At 37.0% G+C, this 16,106-nt stretch overlaps 1 protein-coding gene across 1 annotated transcript; it reads right to left on the bottom strand.

Moving 5' to 3' along the window:
- Positions 1-7,652: 7,652 nt before the first annotated feature.
- Positions 7,653-13,469, bottom strand: LOC149140263 (uncharacterized). The gene is made up of 2 exons (XM_089450941.1): positions 13,131-13,469; positions 7,653-8,846 (listed from the first exon to the last, which is right to left on the bottom strand). The coding sequence occupies exons 1-2, from the start codon at positions 13,467-13,469 to the stop codon at positions 7,653-7,655; spliced, it is 1,533 nt and encodes a 510-aa protein (XP_089307067.1).
- Between the last annotated feature and the right edge of the window lie 2,637 nt (positions 13,470-16,106).

Here is a 16,106-nt window from a genome sequence, read left to right as displayed (position 1 = left end):
GTAAGCCTACCCCTGTGGAAACCTGAGGACCAAAGTGTTGTGCAGATTGGAGGTGTCTACATCAAAATATAAAGGCATACTTTTCTTGTAGAAGAACACTGTTAAAAATTCCATATGTGAGCATAATGCATACTTCGCACATGCAAAATACGAATATATCTTGCTGTGATATGCTTTGTACACACTAGCTTGAGCACTCTAGTATTGTTCACAGCAAATGAGAAGATCCACTGATCTCCATTGTCCTTCACAAAATACACTACTTATTGAATAACAATGAACTTAAAAATACTTATGAAGGCTATAAATTTTCAACATAAACACATCAAAATAGTCACTAAATACACCACAATGGCAACCCCAACAACACAGAGATGTTTGACCCTGGCCGAAAACAACCATCCATACATTGCAATCAAGATAGCTAATAAATAGAATTAATACAATTATACCAATCGATGTGATGAAGTATATTCCATGAAATCGCAATGTTTGAGATAACTGCATTTAAGATAGAAAAAAATGCCACAATAATATTTTTGTCCAGATAGAGTACAAACCCTTCACACAATTCTTTCAGGAAAAAGGATGATATTGAAGAATGTAGCTAAATCAAAGGCATATTTGACCATACCATAGGTGAATAACCTAAAATAACCATCCATATACAATTACACCAATTGATATGATGAAGCATATTCCATGAAATTGCAATATCTGAGATAACTACATTGGAGAAAAAAATTTGTCACAATGACATTATTGTCTAGATAGGGTACAAACCCTTCATACCATTCTTTCAGGATTTTATAAGCCATGTGGTATTTTGGTTGGTTAAATCCTCTTTTTTTTTTTAAAAGTGAAATGAAGTGTTGTACTCTGATGTTATTTACAGGTGGGGAAATGCATTCCTGGGTGTCTCATAACATAGTTACAGCTCATTAAAATTGGGAACACCGTGACTGTAGCACCTCGACGCAGAAATTGGGAGAACTGAGTGCTGTATCATGCTATAGATTGTGCTGACAATGTGAAGTCTGTTGTGCGCTAAATAAGGAAAAGGCAGCCTATCCCATCACGCCTCCAATGTGACCATATTCTCCATGAGTTAAAACTTCCCAAGAAAAATTTATTCCAAATGGTCATTGTCCTTACAGTATATTTTCATATTATGATCTTATATTCACACCAGTAAATACGAAGGGTTCGATATCACTATTTTATAAGCCACGTGGTATTTTGGGTGGTTTCATTAGTATTTTAATTTTAGCACATGTAGATGGTGCGGTAGGGTTGTATAATTATGTGTTGTGTAAAAAATATTGGTGGTAAGTTGCTAAACAATAGGAGCACAGTAAAAATTTAGAAGATATAGTTAGTACAGTCTCATCAAAATTGCATATGAAAGATGAAGAAATTAAGATTATTAGATAGAGGGCTACAAAGCAGCATGAGGAATGCAAGCCACTGTCATGAAATTGAGTATCTGCAAAAGATTCAAGCAGTGTCAAATCAACCTCCATTCCCATAACAACATTTGTATGGAACCGCTTAACGTTATCACTGAGAAATGTAGCTACAATGCAATCTGATATGTGCTTCAGAACACCCCTAATCAAGTTATCCAAAACCTGCGAAGGTAAGTCTTCAAAAATATTTCAGTAAAAAGACTTCACAAGGTCCTTTTAGGCTTTTTCTTGACTCATGAAACTTCGCAAGAACCCTGACTATCAAAGATCCACAACAGGTATGGGGTTGAACTTACTACATTTTAAGTTTGTTTTTGTTCAAGCATGTATCTCTTGAATGAAATCTTCATGGCATGAACTTTGAAACAAATCAAGTTATTCATGATGAAGAAGTTGTGGTATAAGAACAAATTGTGAATGCACTTGAACACAACATTGTAAACATACTTGAATACAACATTACTATAGATATTCAATAATGAATGCACATTAATTGTTCAACATCTATGCAACCTGAAAAACAGACAATTCCCTTGTTTAAGGGAATCAGGACTACATTACAAAGATCAAGTTAAAGAGAAACCACAATAGAATTTGGTAAACAATATTTACAGCCATATGTATTTTCCACAACTTTGTTGTCTCCCAGGTCCCAAATCCAAGGAAATATCAGCTCCTTTTATCATTCTTACCACCACATTGAGCACAAAACAACCTTCTGCATTCAGGGAATTCTGACTCTTTTATAACAACAACAGCTGGCTCAGTTGAGCTTCCTACTTCAGGCACATCCTTCAACAAGAGTGCCGAGCAATCCTTGAACAGGCAATAGAACTTCTGAGAACTGGGAATCTCTTTTTCCACCAATATGCCAGAAATTTTTTTGGAGAGTAAAAGGCATGCAAATAGAGCTTGTTGCTCAATTGTATTGGTCTATTAAGTTATGAATAACGTGTTAGGTAAGACATTTTTATGAAATTGGTAGCCATGCCATAAAAATTTACGATTGTTTGTTTGAAAATATACATGGATCAAAAGGAAAGATTACATGGATCAATTGTATTGGTCCATTAAGTTCCTCTGTCTAAGCAAAGGGCACTTCCAAAAATAGGATAATTGTTTTTTATCACAACAGAATTCTGTGCATGAACACCAAATTCAAGGAAATGACTTCACTCACATAGAGAAAATGTCTACAATTTGTCATCAAATTTACTAGCATGTTGGCTTTCATAGATTGACATCTCGAGTCCTGACAACAAATGAAATGTCCATAGGAAAAGCATCCATTATCTGCACAATAGGAATTTATTGATACATGACTCAAAAACCTTAGTCTTTAAATCAAATTTCAAGAGGATTTTTCAAAATTGAAAAGTACGTTTTTTTGTCTGTATTACTGAAATCAAGAAAAGGAATAGTTATAAGTAGGGAAGCTAATTCTGTAAATTGTAATGCACCAGAAACTGCCAGTGTCATAAAAGGAACTTTTCATAATTATATAGTCATCCATATCCACAAATTAAAACAGATAAAATGCATTTGTACCTAGGAAAAGAATAATAAATATATCTCAAAAAATCCAGAAGTATTTGGATATAAAAATGTTTCACAAGGATTTTCATACCAAAAATAGAAAAGAACAGATTCAAAGAATAAGAAGAATTGGATTCATTTACAACTGCAGTTCATTTGATGAATATTCTGCTTGAGTATTAAATATACGATTTTTTCATACAAAAAGAAAGTAATAATGGAATTCAAACCCTATGGCATAGATCCATAGCAACTCATACAATAATAGAATCCAATCTCTTATCTCTTTTTCACTGTGAAGCAACGATATGAATTTTAAAAGACTAACAATTTGTGTTTGTCAGCCTTTGCAGCACTGTTTTTATGTGAGATCAACAGTGGCATATCTGGGGTAGGCTTCCATAAGAGATCTGCGTAAAGCAGTTACTTGGCTAGGTTTCATTTGAGGACTATAACTCATCAAGGCTTTGGATACAAAGTGGGAAAATTAAAGACACTATTCTCTTTGGAAAGCAGATGGATACTATTAGATACAATAGTGTACTAGATGCTTGTGCATTGAAGAAAGATCTTGAACTTTTTCCTTATGGGGACGCGACAGACATTGGAGAAAGAGGGCTAAATTTGAGTGGTGGACAAAAACCGAGAATACAAATTGCCGTGCTTTATATTAAGATGTAGACATTTATATTTTTGATGACCCTTTTAGCGTTGTGGATGCACATACCGGAAAACATATTTTCCAAGTATGTTTCTCTTATCCTTTACATACTGTAGGTTTGCTGAATTAATTAGTTTTAATGTTTTGATGGAATGATGAAGCTCTACAGTAGCACTCTGCAATTCATTGTTCAGTCTGGATAATATACATTCCTGGTTGTGCCGTTGCAAATTCGTGCCCATAAACATCTAAGAAATTGGACTTGCTTGTTATAGGAATGCATACTTGGTATTCTAGGTTCAAAGACTGTAGTTTATGTAACTCATCAAGTGGAGTTTTTACCCTCTGCTGACATCATTCTAGTAGGTTTGAATTTCTTTCATCGTGTTCTAGTGATATTAAAATTTTCAATGTAATTGGTAAAGGGACAGTGGGTTTATTGATCATTTATTGAGAGGAGGAGATAAGTGATCCATATTTTTTTGATGTAAATGATATTCTTCACAGGTAATGCGAGATGGTGAAATTACTCAGGTTGGCAGATATGATGACTTCTTACAATCAGGAACGGATTTTGTGGAATTAGTTGGTGCACATCAGAAAGCTTTGAAAACTGTTTCTGCTATGGAGAAATCTGAAGTGTACACATCAGAGAGATTTGTTGAAAGCTCATGTCCTGGCAATACATCTGCAGTGAAAAATGTTACTGACAGTGACACACTAGAGCAGTGCGGTGTTCAGAAATCAATAGATGTAGAGGAAGAGGTTGAACCAGAAAACCACAAAGAAAAATTGGATAAAAAGAATAAAAATTCACAGCTTGTACAAGAAGAAGAAAGAGAGAGAGGCAGGGTAAGCATGTCGGTATACTAGTCTTACATTACTGCTGCATACAATGGTACTTTGATACCTATAATACTACTGGCCCAAATAATAAGTTAGGTGCTTCAAGTATGTAGTAACCTCTGGATGACATCGGAAGCCTCTACAAAAGAAAATGAGATTTCCCCTATGAGAAAGTCCCTTTTCATTCTGGTTTATGTTGCTTTGACATTAAGCAGCTCCCTGTGCATTCTTGTGAGGTCTATGCTTCTTTCATTGGTTGGACTTAAAACTGCTAATCAGCTTTTCAGTTCTCTGCACAGGTGTATATTTCGTGCACCAATGTCCTTCTTTGATGCAACTCCATCTGGGCGAATACTGAATCAGGTCAGTTGACATTTATTGTTTTAATAGGCTAATACCTTTCCTGAGAAAGAAGGAGTCATTTGATTCTAGTGGGTCAGTAACAAGCTCTCTGTTTCTTGGCAGGCATCAACTGATCAGAGTGCAGTGGACACATTGATTCCTTCTCAACTAGGAGAATTGGCTTTAGCATTTATACAACTTTTGGGGATCATTGCAGTCATGTCTCATATTGCTTGGCAGGTCTTCATTGTGTTTATACCAGTGGGTGCAAGTTGTATATGGTATCAGGTATTCTCTGTATTTCTCAATAATAATAAATACGAACTTGCAAATTTTAATTTTTCTCAGAGGAACATAAATTGGCGATAAGAGAGTTTGATTTCTACTTCAAGGTTTTCTGTAGGTAGATCCAATAATCTGATTGAAAAGGATGTTATCAAATAGATTAAGTTGCATCAGGATTTTATCATGACAACAGTTTATCTGTATTTCTTTGTTTCCATGCTTTTGGGTTTTTATAGTAATAAGAGAATTCTTGTAACTCCTCTGACCTTCCTTGCATGCAGCAATACTACATAACATCAGCTATGGAGCTGGCTCAGCTGGCATCAATTTGTAGAGCTCCAATCGTACAACATTTTGGTGAATCAATCTCTGGAGCAGCCACCATTAGAAGTTTTGACCAGGAATTTCAGGAACCCATTGCTCCATCATCAACGCTCCTGGAGGGTGCTGTGATAACCTCTCAACCCGCTCACCGTTAACCAAATTGGTGGTCAAAGCGTTAAACAAATCAAATGCCTTGCAAAAGCACAAACAACTGCAGGCTAATAACATTTTTTAAGGTTTTTTAATGTTTTAAAACATTTTTTATTAAATTAGACGGCTAATTTTTGTTCAATTATCTAATGGCTACAATTAGGACAAAAACGCATTTGGGGGAGTTCATTTCAAAGGGAAATGCCTTACGGCATAACTAGATGCAGGAGCATCCTGCTATCTCCCCTCAACTGCAGTCGTGGTTATCTTTTAAGATTCCTTACAACTCAGAAGAATGATTAGTGGAAAGAAACCGCACTATATGATGTGAAGAAAGAAAAACTAACCAGGGAATAGGTGCTAACAAGGAAACGTGGACAGAAGGTGGGCAGGTTGGGCAGGCTACTTCTACAACTCAACTGTGGAAATTCCAGAAGGACATACCATCAATGAGATCTGTCACAATCCACTGGAATTTTTTAAGCTCATTAAACAGGAGTCTGGTTTGGTATAGATGTATATCTAGTGCTTATAATTGTCATAAGGGGATAAAGAATGTGCTCAAATGAGCCATACGCTGAGGGAAGCGATTGCAGGGCCGGTATGCTAGTTATCTAGGGAGTTTTCTCTGTATCAAAGATTAGAGATAATGGAATAAAGACAACTTTTCTAGCTTTTCGGCAATCTAAAGATTGGTGTTGTCCCCTGTAGATTATTCATCCCCGACCTGAATATTTTAGTGGTTTGCATTCACAAATACCGCAATTGTTTGCAGGAACAGAGCATCACGTAATTCTTCACTAAATATCTTCTGCTGTAAACTTGTTTGCAGGTTTTGAGATTGGAAATCTTCATTTGATCCCTCTGCTAAAGCTTGCACAACATATTCTCTATTATAGTTACTAATCCCTTTTTAGATCACGGGAAGCGTTCTTTGACATTTATGTTAAATGGGTGGTGTAAGTCTATCCCTGTGGAAACCTGAGGACCAGAGTGCTATGTAGATTGGCCGTGTCTGCATCAAAACATAAAGGCATACTTTACTCGTAGAAGAACACTGTTAAGAATTCCATATGTGAGCATAATGCATACTTTGCACATGCAAAATATGAATATATCTTGCTGTGATATGCTTTGTACACACTAGCTTGAGTACTCTAGTATTGTTCACAGCAAATGAAAAGATCCACTGATCTCCATTGTCCTTCACAAAATACACTACTTATTGAATAACAGTGAACTTAAAAATGCTTATAAAGGTTATAAATTTTCAACATAAACACATCAAAATAGTCACTAAATACACCACAATGGCAACCCCAACAACACAGAGATGTTTGACCCTGGCCGAAAACAACCATCCATACATTGCAATCAAGATAGCTAATAAATATAATTAATACAATTATACCAATCAATGTGATGAAGTATATTCCATGAAATCGCAATGTTTGAGATAACTGCATTTAAGATAGAAAAAAAATGCCACAATAATATTTTTGTCCAGATAGAGTACAAACCCTTCACACAATTCTTTCAGGAAAAAGGATAATATTGAAGAATGTAGCTAAATTAAAGGCATATTTGACCATACCATAGGTGAATAACCTAAAATAACCATCCATATACAATTACACCAATTGATATGATGAAGCATATTCCATGAAATTGCAATGTCTGAGATAACTACATTGGAGAAAAAATTGTCACAATGACATTATTGGCCAGATAGGGTACAAACCCTTCATACCATTATTTCAGGAAAAAGGATGATAATGAAGAATGTAGCTATTTCTTAGCTGCTATAAAGTAAAGGTGATTTGACTATACCATGGGCGAATAGTATATTAAGAAATAAGTTAACTTCCAGTTCAAAATTTATGCAGAAAACTACAATTTCTCTCTAATATTTAGAGATAAAAATAATTAGGCTATATCCTACACTAGTACCTCCAAAACATATTCCTATTTTTCACTCTCACAAGATCCGGCAGGGTATTCCAAAGCAATTCCTTTCTGCTCCGCAATCCCTTGTTCAACTAGGCATCGAAAGGAGGTTCTTTCACACCATTCCCTCCCTCTGTTAGAAACCTCTCTTGCAGATATAACAATAGCAATTTCTGCAGAGCAGAGATCTCTCTAACCTTGCCTTCCAACTCACCTACTCTGGTTTCAAGCTCTCCTGCTCTTTCATTCATTCTTGTATCCAACAGCCTTATGAGCTCATCTTGAATCACCTTCTGTATCATCTGCGACCTCTTATACTCATCCACTTCCTGAAGCCACAGATCTTCGAATTGGAAATCTTTCCAGGCCTCGAACCAAGGGCATCCCATTGTATAATTTATAGTTTTGGGAAGTTCCTTGTCATCAATCTCATTGTGACCAGCAAGGAAATTCCAGGTGTAGGGAATGGGTCCAATATCATTATCATCAAGCCAAGTGAATCTATGCAAAAATGCCCCAGATTGGGAATTCACAACAGAGGGTGTCAAAACTCTGTTCTTGGGGTGCCCGTAATTATACAAAACCATAGATGACCAGTTCTTTCTAGGGTAAGTAGTCTGCACAACCCCATCCATTTTTGTAGCACTCTTGGGCTTGTAGTCGTGTTTGACACACATTATAGCATACTTATCATCAATGAGCTCAGCTAATTCCCTAACGTCAACAATATAGAGAAAATCATGGTCTACAAACATAGCCCAACCCTCAAACCCAGCTAGGAAAGGAGTCAAGAACCTGGAAAAGGAGAACTGGGTGCTCTCAGTGGGATCCCTTATGCACCAGTAAAGCCCAGCCTTGCGGAGATCCGCTTGTTTGATGGGGATTACTTCAACTGGAAATGTGGCATGTTTCAGTATCGAATGCCTGCAGACCTCGTAGGCAAGATCTTCACGGGGATCGTAACCCACAAAGATCTTGACCTTTGGAAGCACTTTTCCACTCTTGGTAATAATTGGTCCTCCCATAATGCCTGCTCGAGGCTGTGGTGAGACTGGATCTCGCGACTTCTGGTCCTCCTGCATCTTCAGCTTTGGTTCTGGAGACTCGGCCAAACTTGGGGGAGATACTGCGAATGCCAGCCCGATGCCCAGTCCCAGTCCCAGTCCCGATAGTAGCATGTCTCTGGAATTCCTATAAGCATTCGAATGTGAATGCCCATTTCCGCTACCGAAAAATCTCTGCGGAGGAATTGAGTGCGAGGGGGATCGAACCTTGGCACTGATAACCTCTCAACCCGCTCGCCGTTAACCAAATTGGTGGTCCAAGCGTTAAACGAATCAAATGCCTTGCAAAAGCACAAACAGCTGCAGGCTAATAACGTTTTTTTAAGGTTTTTTAAATTAGATGGCTGATTTTTGTTCAATCATCTAACAAAAGATCTAATGGCTACGATTAGGACAGAGAAGCATTTGGAGGAGTTCATTTAAGAGGGAAACGCCTTACGACATAACTATTCATTATCTTCCATGTAAAAGCATATGTTATGTCCAAGTTTACATAAACATTCTGAATTCATAATGTATTGCTATTTAAGGTTTATGATAGGTATAGTGAATATAATATGCATGTAACTTTTATTTTTATTTTTTTTATTAGGGTTTATGATAGGTGGAGTGAATATAATATGTATGTAACTTTGATATATATTTTTTTTAATTAGGGTTTTTACAAATTTTATTGAGATATTTTATATACTCAGGTAGTCAAGGGTCAGGTATGAGCCTTGAGACTGCACAATGCGTAGTTCAGGCTGCACTAATCTTGAATATTGCGCAATTGGGGAGCTCACAGAGATAGGTTGAGGGCTTGATGACTGAAGTTGCCCACTGCGTAGTGCTGGAAGGACATGGAGGCCATGTGACCATGCAATTACATAGTTTAGGAGCTCAAGGGCTAGGCTTGAGGATTGGGACTATGAAATGCATAGTTCAGGCTGGAATCAGCTTGAATATTGCACACTTGGGGAGGTCAACGAGCCAAGATGACTGGAGTTACCCACTGTGCAGTACTGGAAGGGCAAGGAAGATAGGTGACTATGCAATTGTGCAGTTTAGGAGCTCAAGGGTTTGGCTTGAGGATGTAGACTACATAATGCATGGTTTAGGCCTGGATGAAGGGAAGGATTGCATAATTTTGGAGCTTAGGGGTTGGGATTGAGCACTAAGACTATGAAATGTATAGTTATGGGATGTAGAAACTATGCATTGCGTAGTGCCAAGAGGTAGGGTTGCTACTTGAGGGTTGAGATTGCATAATGCGTAGTTTAGGAAGGCTTGATGAGGCTAGGTTTCCTGGTCGAGAAGTTTTCCAAATTTGACTAAGTGTGGGAATCATGAATCTTATGTGAACAATGAAAAGACTTGATTATGATCACAAAATTAGAACACTTTACAACACAACATAGATCATCCAGAACACTTGAACACCATACTTCCCTCAGTGCGACAACTTAAGCTAAGTGCGACACCAACAATACACTTTGTGATGACCGTGATGACACTTGTGCGACAATTACTAAAAATTTGGAAATGATTGTGAAAGATTTTTACATGGTAATACCAAGTCATTTATGAAAACATTACCCCTTGAAATGACAAAACTAGCTTTCGCGTGATGTGCGACACTTGCCATGTGAAAAGATGACACTTTGATTTTCTTGCAAATGGGACCAAAACACTTAGAGAAAACAATGCAATAATTCTTAATGCTTGTGATGATAGTATGCAAGGTCAATGTAGGCTTCAAAATTCGAGCGTAGGCCAAAATTTTGGAGGGTATTGTACCAGGGACAACACTTGGCGAGATACTAGTAGAATTCTAGCTTCTATGTCTAGGTTGATTCTTTTATGCAGGGTCTAGTTATTTGGGGAGTATTGATTCATCGTGAAAATAAATTTGGTTTCCCCACTACCCTATGAATAAACATAGGCCCCTCTGTTCCTTCTCATTTGAACAAAAACATAAGATCAACAATATTAAAATGTTTCAAATTAGGAAAGGGTAGTATAGTTTGTGAGCTTTAGAATTTCAGAGTATAGTTTTTCATCTCTGGTGTTGCTCCACTGCTAGCAAACCTGGACGATGCCATGAAAGAGTCACTATAGGAAAAAAAAACATTTCTCCATTGCCAACAAGCTTGTAAAGTACCCCGATGGAGTTGCTTGCTTCACCTCTCTACGAAGCCTTTCTCTTCTTCGCCTTTGTTTATATATTTATATAGGACTATGTATAGTAGCTTATTCATTTCATGGGAAGAAGAGGGATCCTGACTTATTGAGAGAAAGAGTGGTTGTTCCTTTAGAGAAGCATATAAAGACCTCTTATTTAGATTTGCTCATTTATATTTTTCCCCTTTTCCTCTTCCACTAATTGGATAAGCGTGAAAACAAAGAAACATAAAAAAATGATTATGGGCATAAGGTTTCTAGAATAGACACAGGTATCATGGTTCAATGAAAAACTCTCCTTACGAAGGGATCATATTTTCTGTCTGAACATCATTAACCAAAAGACATAACCAAAACAAAGAAGGAGGACCGAAGGTTAGCCAAATGTTGTAGTGTCACAAGACTCTTTTCAACTCAGCCACACACAAGGAACCCAGAAAACACGTTCACACATGATGCTTATTCAAATGAATGAAAACAAAATGCAAGACCAGACAAAAAAAAGAAACAAGAAAACAAACTATGTACATAGGGTAGGGCACAAACCTAGACCATCATTGAAAACATTGTTTTAAATCTTTGCCATTAAAAAGAAGAGAGTCAATTTCCAAGTCTAAAGATTGAAGACAATATGTGTGTTGGACAAGCTTCTCACACACTGTGAATGATATGATCCATAGGGATTGGAGCTTAGTATGTTTAGGTTTGTCTTCGTGGGATTTCTCCCACTTCAAGACTAGCTCACCCACACTGAATTCATTTTTCCCTGTAGACTTATTGTCAAACCATCTCCTCTAGTGAAGAGAAAATTTCTCTTTAGCTTTCTATCTCTCTTCCTGCAGCTTGCGAAGGGTGTCTATCCTACTATGAACCAATAAGCATGGAAAGTTGAAGGGTAGGAAAATAAATGTTCCAGGGTAGGATGAATTCTTTTCCATACACCAGGAAGTAGGGACACGTATTCAGAGAAGGTTTAAGTGTGAATACTTCAACCCATAAGCCATTCAACAAAGATGAGTTCCAATTCCTCTATTCATACAAAATGGTCTTCTTAATGATGTGGATAGGTTTCTTATTGGTGGAATCAACAAGACCATTTCCCCGCGGATAGTAATTAGCAAAATGTTTCAATACAATACCATTTTCCAATGCAAAATCATGTAATATTAATGATGAAAAGTATGTTGCATTCCCAAAAACAAGTGAAGTCAAAATGCCAAACCTAGAGATGATATTCTGCTTGAGGAAGTTGATGGCTTCCTGATCGTTCACTTGCTTAAGTGGAACCACTTTTGTACACCACATGAAGTAATCTACGACACTGAGAATATAGTGGTTTTGTTTCAAGGATTGTAGAAAAATCTCACCGATGACATCTAGATCGCATTTTTGAAAAGGTTCTTCCACTGCGATAGCCTGCAATGGAGCGACTGACTACTTTCCTCAGCTGACACACTTTTGATAAACCGGGCACTTGCGAGCATATGTGTGAGAATATTTGAATAATGTGGTCCAATAAAAACCAACTCGCATGACTTTATACAATGTAGTGTCACCCGTGAAGTGCACCCCAGCCGGTCCATCATGGAGGTCACATAACACCTTTTTTGAATCATGTTCTTCTAAGTATTTGAGCAATACTTTATTATGGTGCTTTCTAGAAAGAACCCCATGCACCAAATAATAAGATAAAGCTTTCAATCTTCCTGCCCTCTTCTATCGTGCAGATAAGTGAGAGGCAAAATTTCCATGCTCAAGATACTAGAGCACATATACAAACCAAAAGTTTGAGATAGTAGTGGGGGTGGCTCACCCAACATTGTACATCTCGATTTCCTGCTCCCAATCAGATGGATCATATTTTGTTGCATTCATCTCTTATGCTGCTAGCCGACATATACCATGGCGCTTAATCATGTGAACAAGTTTGAATTCTAGATCATACTCTTGTAAACCAGTCATCTAGCTCGACCATCTCTCACCCAACTCTTGTTGGACAAACAAAAACCTGACAGTTGGGTGTGAAACAAATATAATATAATGATTTTTTAAAAGATAGGGCCAAAAGTGCTTCATTGCCTTATAGACTGCATACGCCTATTTATTGATGGTAGGATAGTTAAGTTTAGGTCCTTTTAGGTTAGCACTCATAAAATATATTGACTGCTCATTATTCTGATCATCCTTTTGTGTAAGCACATCAACAAGAGAAGTATTAGGAGAAAATGTGTATAACATAAAATATTTGTTGAAATCTTGGCTATACAAGGTGAGTGCTTCTGCAATAGCTTGCTTAATACAAGAAAATGCATCTTTTTCCCTTTTGTCCCACTTGTAAATTACATCCTTCCTCACCATCTCCTGCATAGGCTTCACAATTTGAGCGTAATCGGAGATGAACTTGCGGAGAAAGTTTATCTTCCCCACGAAGGATTGCATGGATTTATTATTCATTGGGAAAGGAATCTGTGTAATAGCCCTGACCCTTTCAAGGTCCACTTTAATCCCACTCTTTGCTATGATATGACCCAAAAGGTTTCCCTCGAACATTGCAAAAATACTCTTCTTGGGATTAAGAGATATCTCGTATTTTTTACATCTCTCAAAGATTTGTTTCAAGTGGCATAGGTGGTCATATCTATTCTTTGAAAACACTGTGATATCGTCAAGATACACCACCATTCTCTTACTAATTAGACTGCCAAATGCGATTTCCATCGCATGTTGAAAGGTTGCACCAACATTAACTAGCTCAAATGGCATTCTTCTGAATGTGAAACATGCCCCAATTTGTTCGAAAAGTTGTTTTGAGTCTGTCAGGCTCCAAGACTAGAACCTGGTTATAACTAGAATATACATAAAGTAAAGAAAACATTTCTGACCCTAATACTGTCTGTAATATTTGTTCCATTAACAACACAGGGTAATTGTCTATTTCCTAGGTGCGGTTGAGATTTTGGAAATCCACAGACATGCATATTTCCATGGGTTTTTTCTTACTGAGACCAAATATGGACACCTAAGTTGAATGTTTCACTTTCTAAATGATCTAAGCATCCAACAACTTCCTCAACTCCTTATGAACGAGGGGCTCAAGCGTTAGATGTACCTTTCACAACTTCAACCGAAAAGGCTTGCCCACTTGCTTAATTGGGATAGCATGCTAGATTATTCACATGTCGTAAGTTTTGAGCTCAGTGTATGTCCACGTGAAAACATCTCAGTACTGCTTGAAAAAGAGAATAAAGGATTTATGCTCTTGTGATGTGCAACAAGTATTGGGATTAACAAACTTTGGATTTTTTTTAGTTCCAATATTTATTTTCTCACGCGACAATGTTGAACTATGGGTTTTGATGTTGAATGGTCCTCTAAAGTGATTCTGCAAGTCATACAACTTCTCTAGTGATAACAAACCCTTTTTCATGAGGTTTTCCTTGCTTTCCCAATCTGCATCTTGCAACCCTTTAGCGTGCTTGTCTTCATTGATGGCTACATCTTTGAATGCATCAATGTTCACCATGAAATGTAGTATCTGCCGGTCATCATTAAAAAATTGTAAATTAGTGATATTATTAGGGATTGGTGGTTTATAAATAATTTCAATAAAAAAAACCCTCCCAAGAGGTGAAAAATTAGAAACGACATTTTCTAATGCATCTGCGACTTCGTTACACATTCTAGGAACAAATACAATATTAAAATCTTGGAATTAAGAAATTAAATGCCATACCTCTTATTGATAACTTTTCAAATTAGGTGACACACAGTGTATAGTATTTCGTACCTGCCATACGATGATCTCAGAGTCACCTACTACTTTAAGAACCCCAACTTCAAGGTCCATCGATTTTTGTAAGCTCAATATGAGTGCTTAATATTCTGCAATGTTATTAGTGCACTTGAATTCCAAGCATCTTCAGATTAGGCGTTTCCTTTTCACGGGTCTATTAAAACACAACCAACTCCAGAGCCATCCTATGTCTTAGAATTGTCAAAAAACAAAGTCCAAATATCATATGTACAAGAACTATGCCCTACACTATTACTACTACTATCTATTGTACAAAGGTCATTTATGCCAGTTGGACTAGGAAGGAGTTCCAACTGTGTTTCTGGTGGGACTGGGGAAGGTTGAGCAAGGTAACACCCTAGGTTAGTCTCCAAGAAGAAATTTCCAAAAATCAGATCTGCGAAAGAAACTGGCTCATTTTTCCCCTCGAAGGGTGTGACAATGTGCTTCATGTAAGGTTCTGAGTCCACCCAGATTTGGTTATTCCTTCCCTTATACGGAAGCCATAAATGTGACTAGTCGATAGAAAAATACCCTTGTAATTTGATTGACTAGTCTCTACTTAGCAATACACCGTAGGCTTCCGAGATGTCCACAATTACTATGTTTATGCACTGGCTAAATAATTTGTGCATCTGTCTTATCCTATTTAGAATTGATTTTCTTAGTTATGGATAATGGAATTACATTTATAGATGAACCAAAATCAACTAAGTAATTGTGTACTTTGTAACTAAATTTTTAAAATTTCAATTAAAACAAAGGTAAAAGTGTGTTTTCTTCTAATGTTAATGCATCAAGAACAAACTCTAGGGGACTAGAAGACTTACTAGGTCCCTTTTGTGAAGAAGTGTTACCACCTAAGGAAGACTGATCAAGAGCTCAAACAAGCAGTTCTCGTTGGCTTGCAATACTTGTAAGTTTGAAGATTGAAATATTAGCGTGAGATTTCTTTATCTCCTCGACTATGTTATAATGAAATGCATCAGGCATTGACAAAATGTTTCAAGGAGTGACTTTATCTCATACTTCTGGAATAATAGACTTGATTTTAGCATTGGTGAAAGTATTTTTCACTGTAGAGACACTTCCTAGCTTATTCTGAGTGTTTTGAGCTGAGTTAACAGGCGGTGTGATCTTCCTTAACAAGTTTTCTTTCAATTTTTTCTTGGTCAACTCTGATTCGGAAACTAAACCTTGGCTTCTCAACTTATATCAAATATTCTGCTTTTGAGTTGGGTCCTCACTCAATGGCGATTCTTCAATAATTTTCTTTTCTATAGCGAATACAAAACTGGAAGCATTCACAGTGTGCCCAACACTCATAGTTTCTTTAGCCGCATTTTTTTCCTTTCTTTCATTGTCTCAGACTTCTCATTTGAAAGTACTGTGTTAATGATTTGAATAGCTAGAGAATTCATGCTATGATTCCACTGTTTGCATGTCTTTTTAAAATGATATTCTTGATGAAAAGAAGAATATTGGTCCATGCCCATGCTTTAGACATTCATCATAATGTTTGAGCT

Source organism: Pinus tabuliformis, chromosome X, assembly GCF_031772625.1.
Source record: "Pinus tabuliformis cultivar Carrire ecotype Pingquan chromosome X, CPIR1, whole genome shotgun sequence".
Taxonomy (NCBI): Eukaryota; Viridiplantae; Streptophyta; class Pinopsida; order Pinales; family Pinaceae; genus Pinus; species Pinus tabuliformis.
Note: the sequence above shows the minus strand (reverse complement) of the source record. Positions and strands in the feature narration are given on the sequence as shown.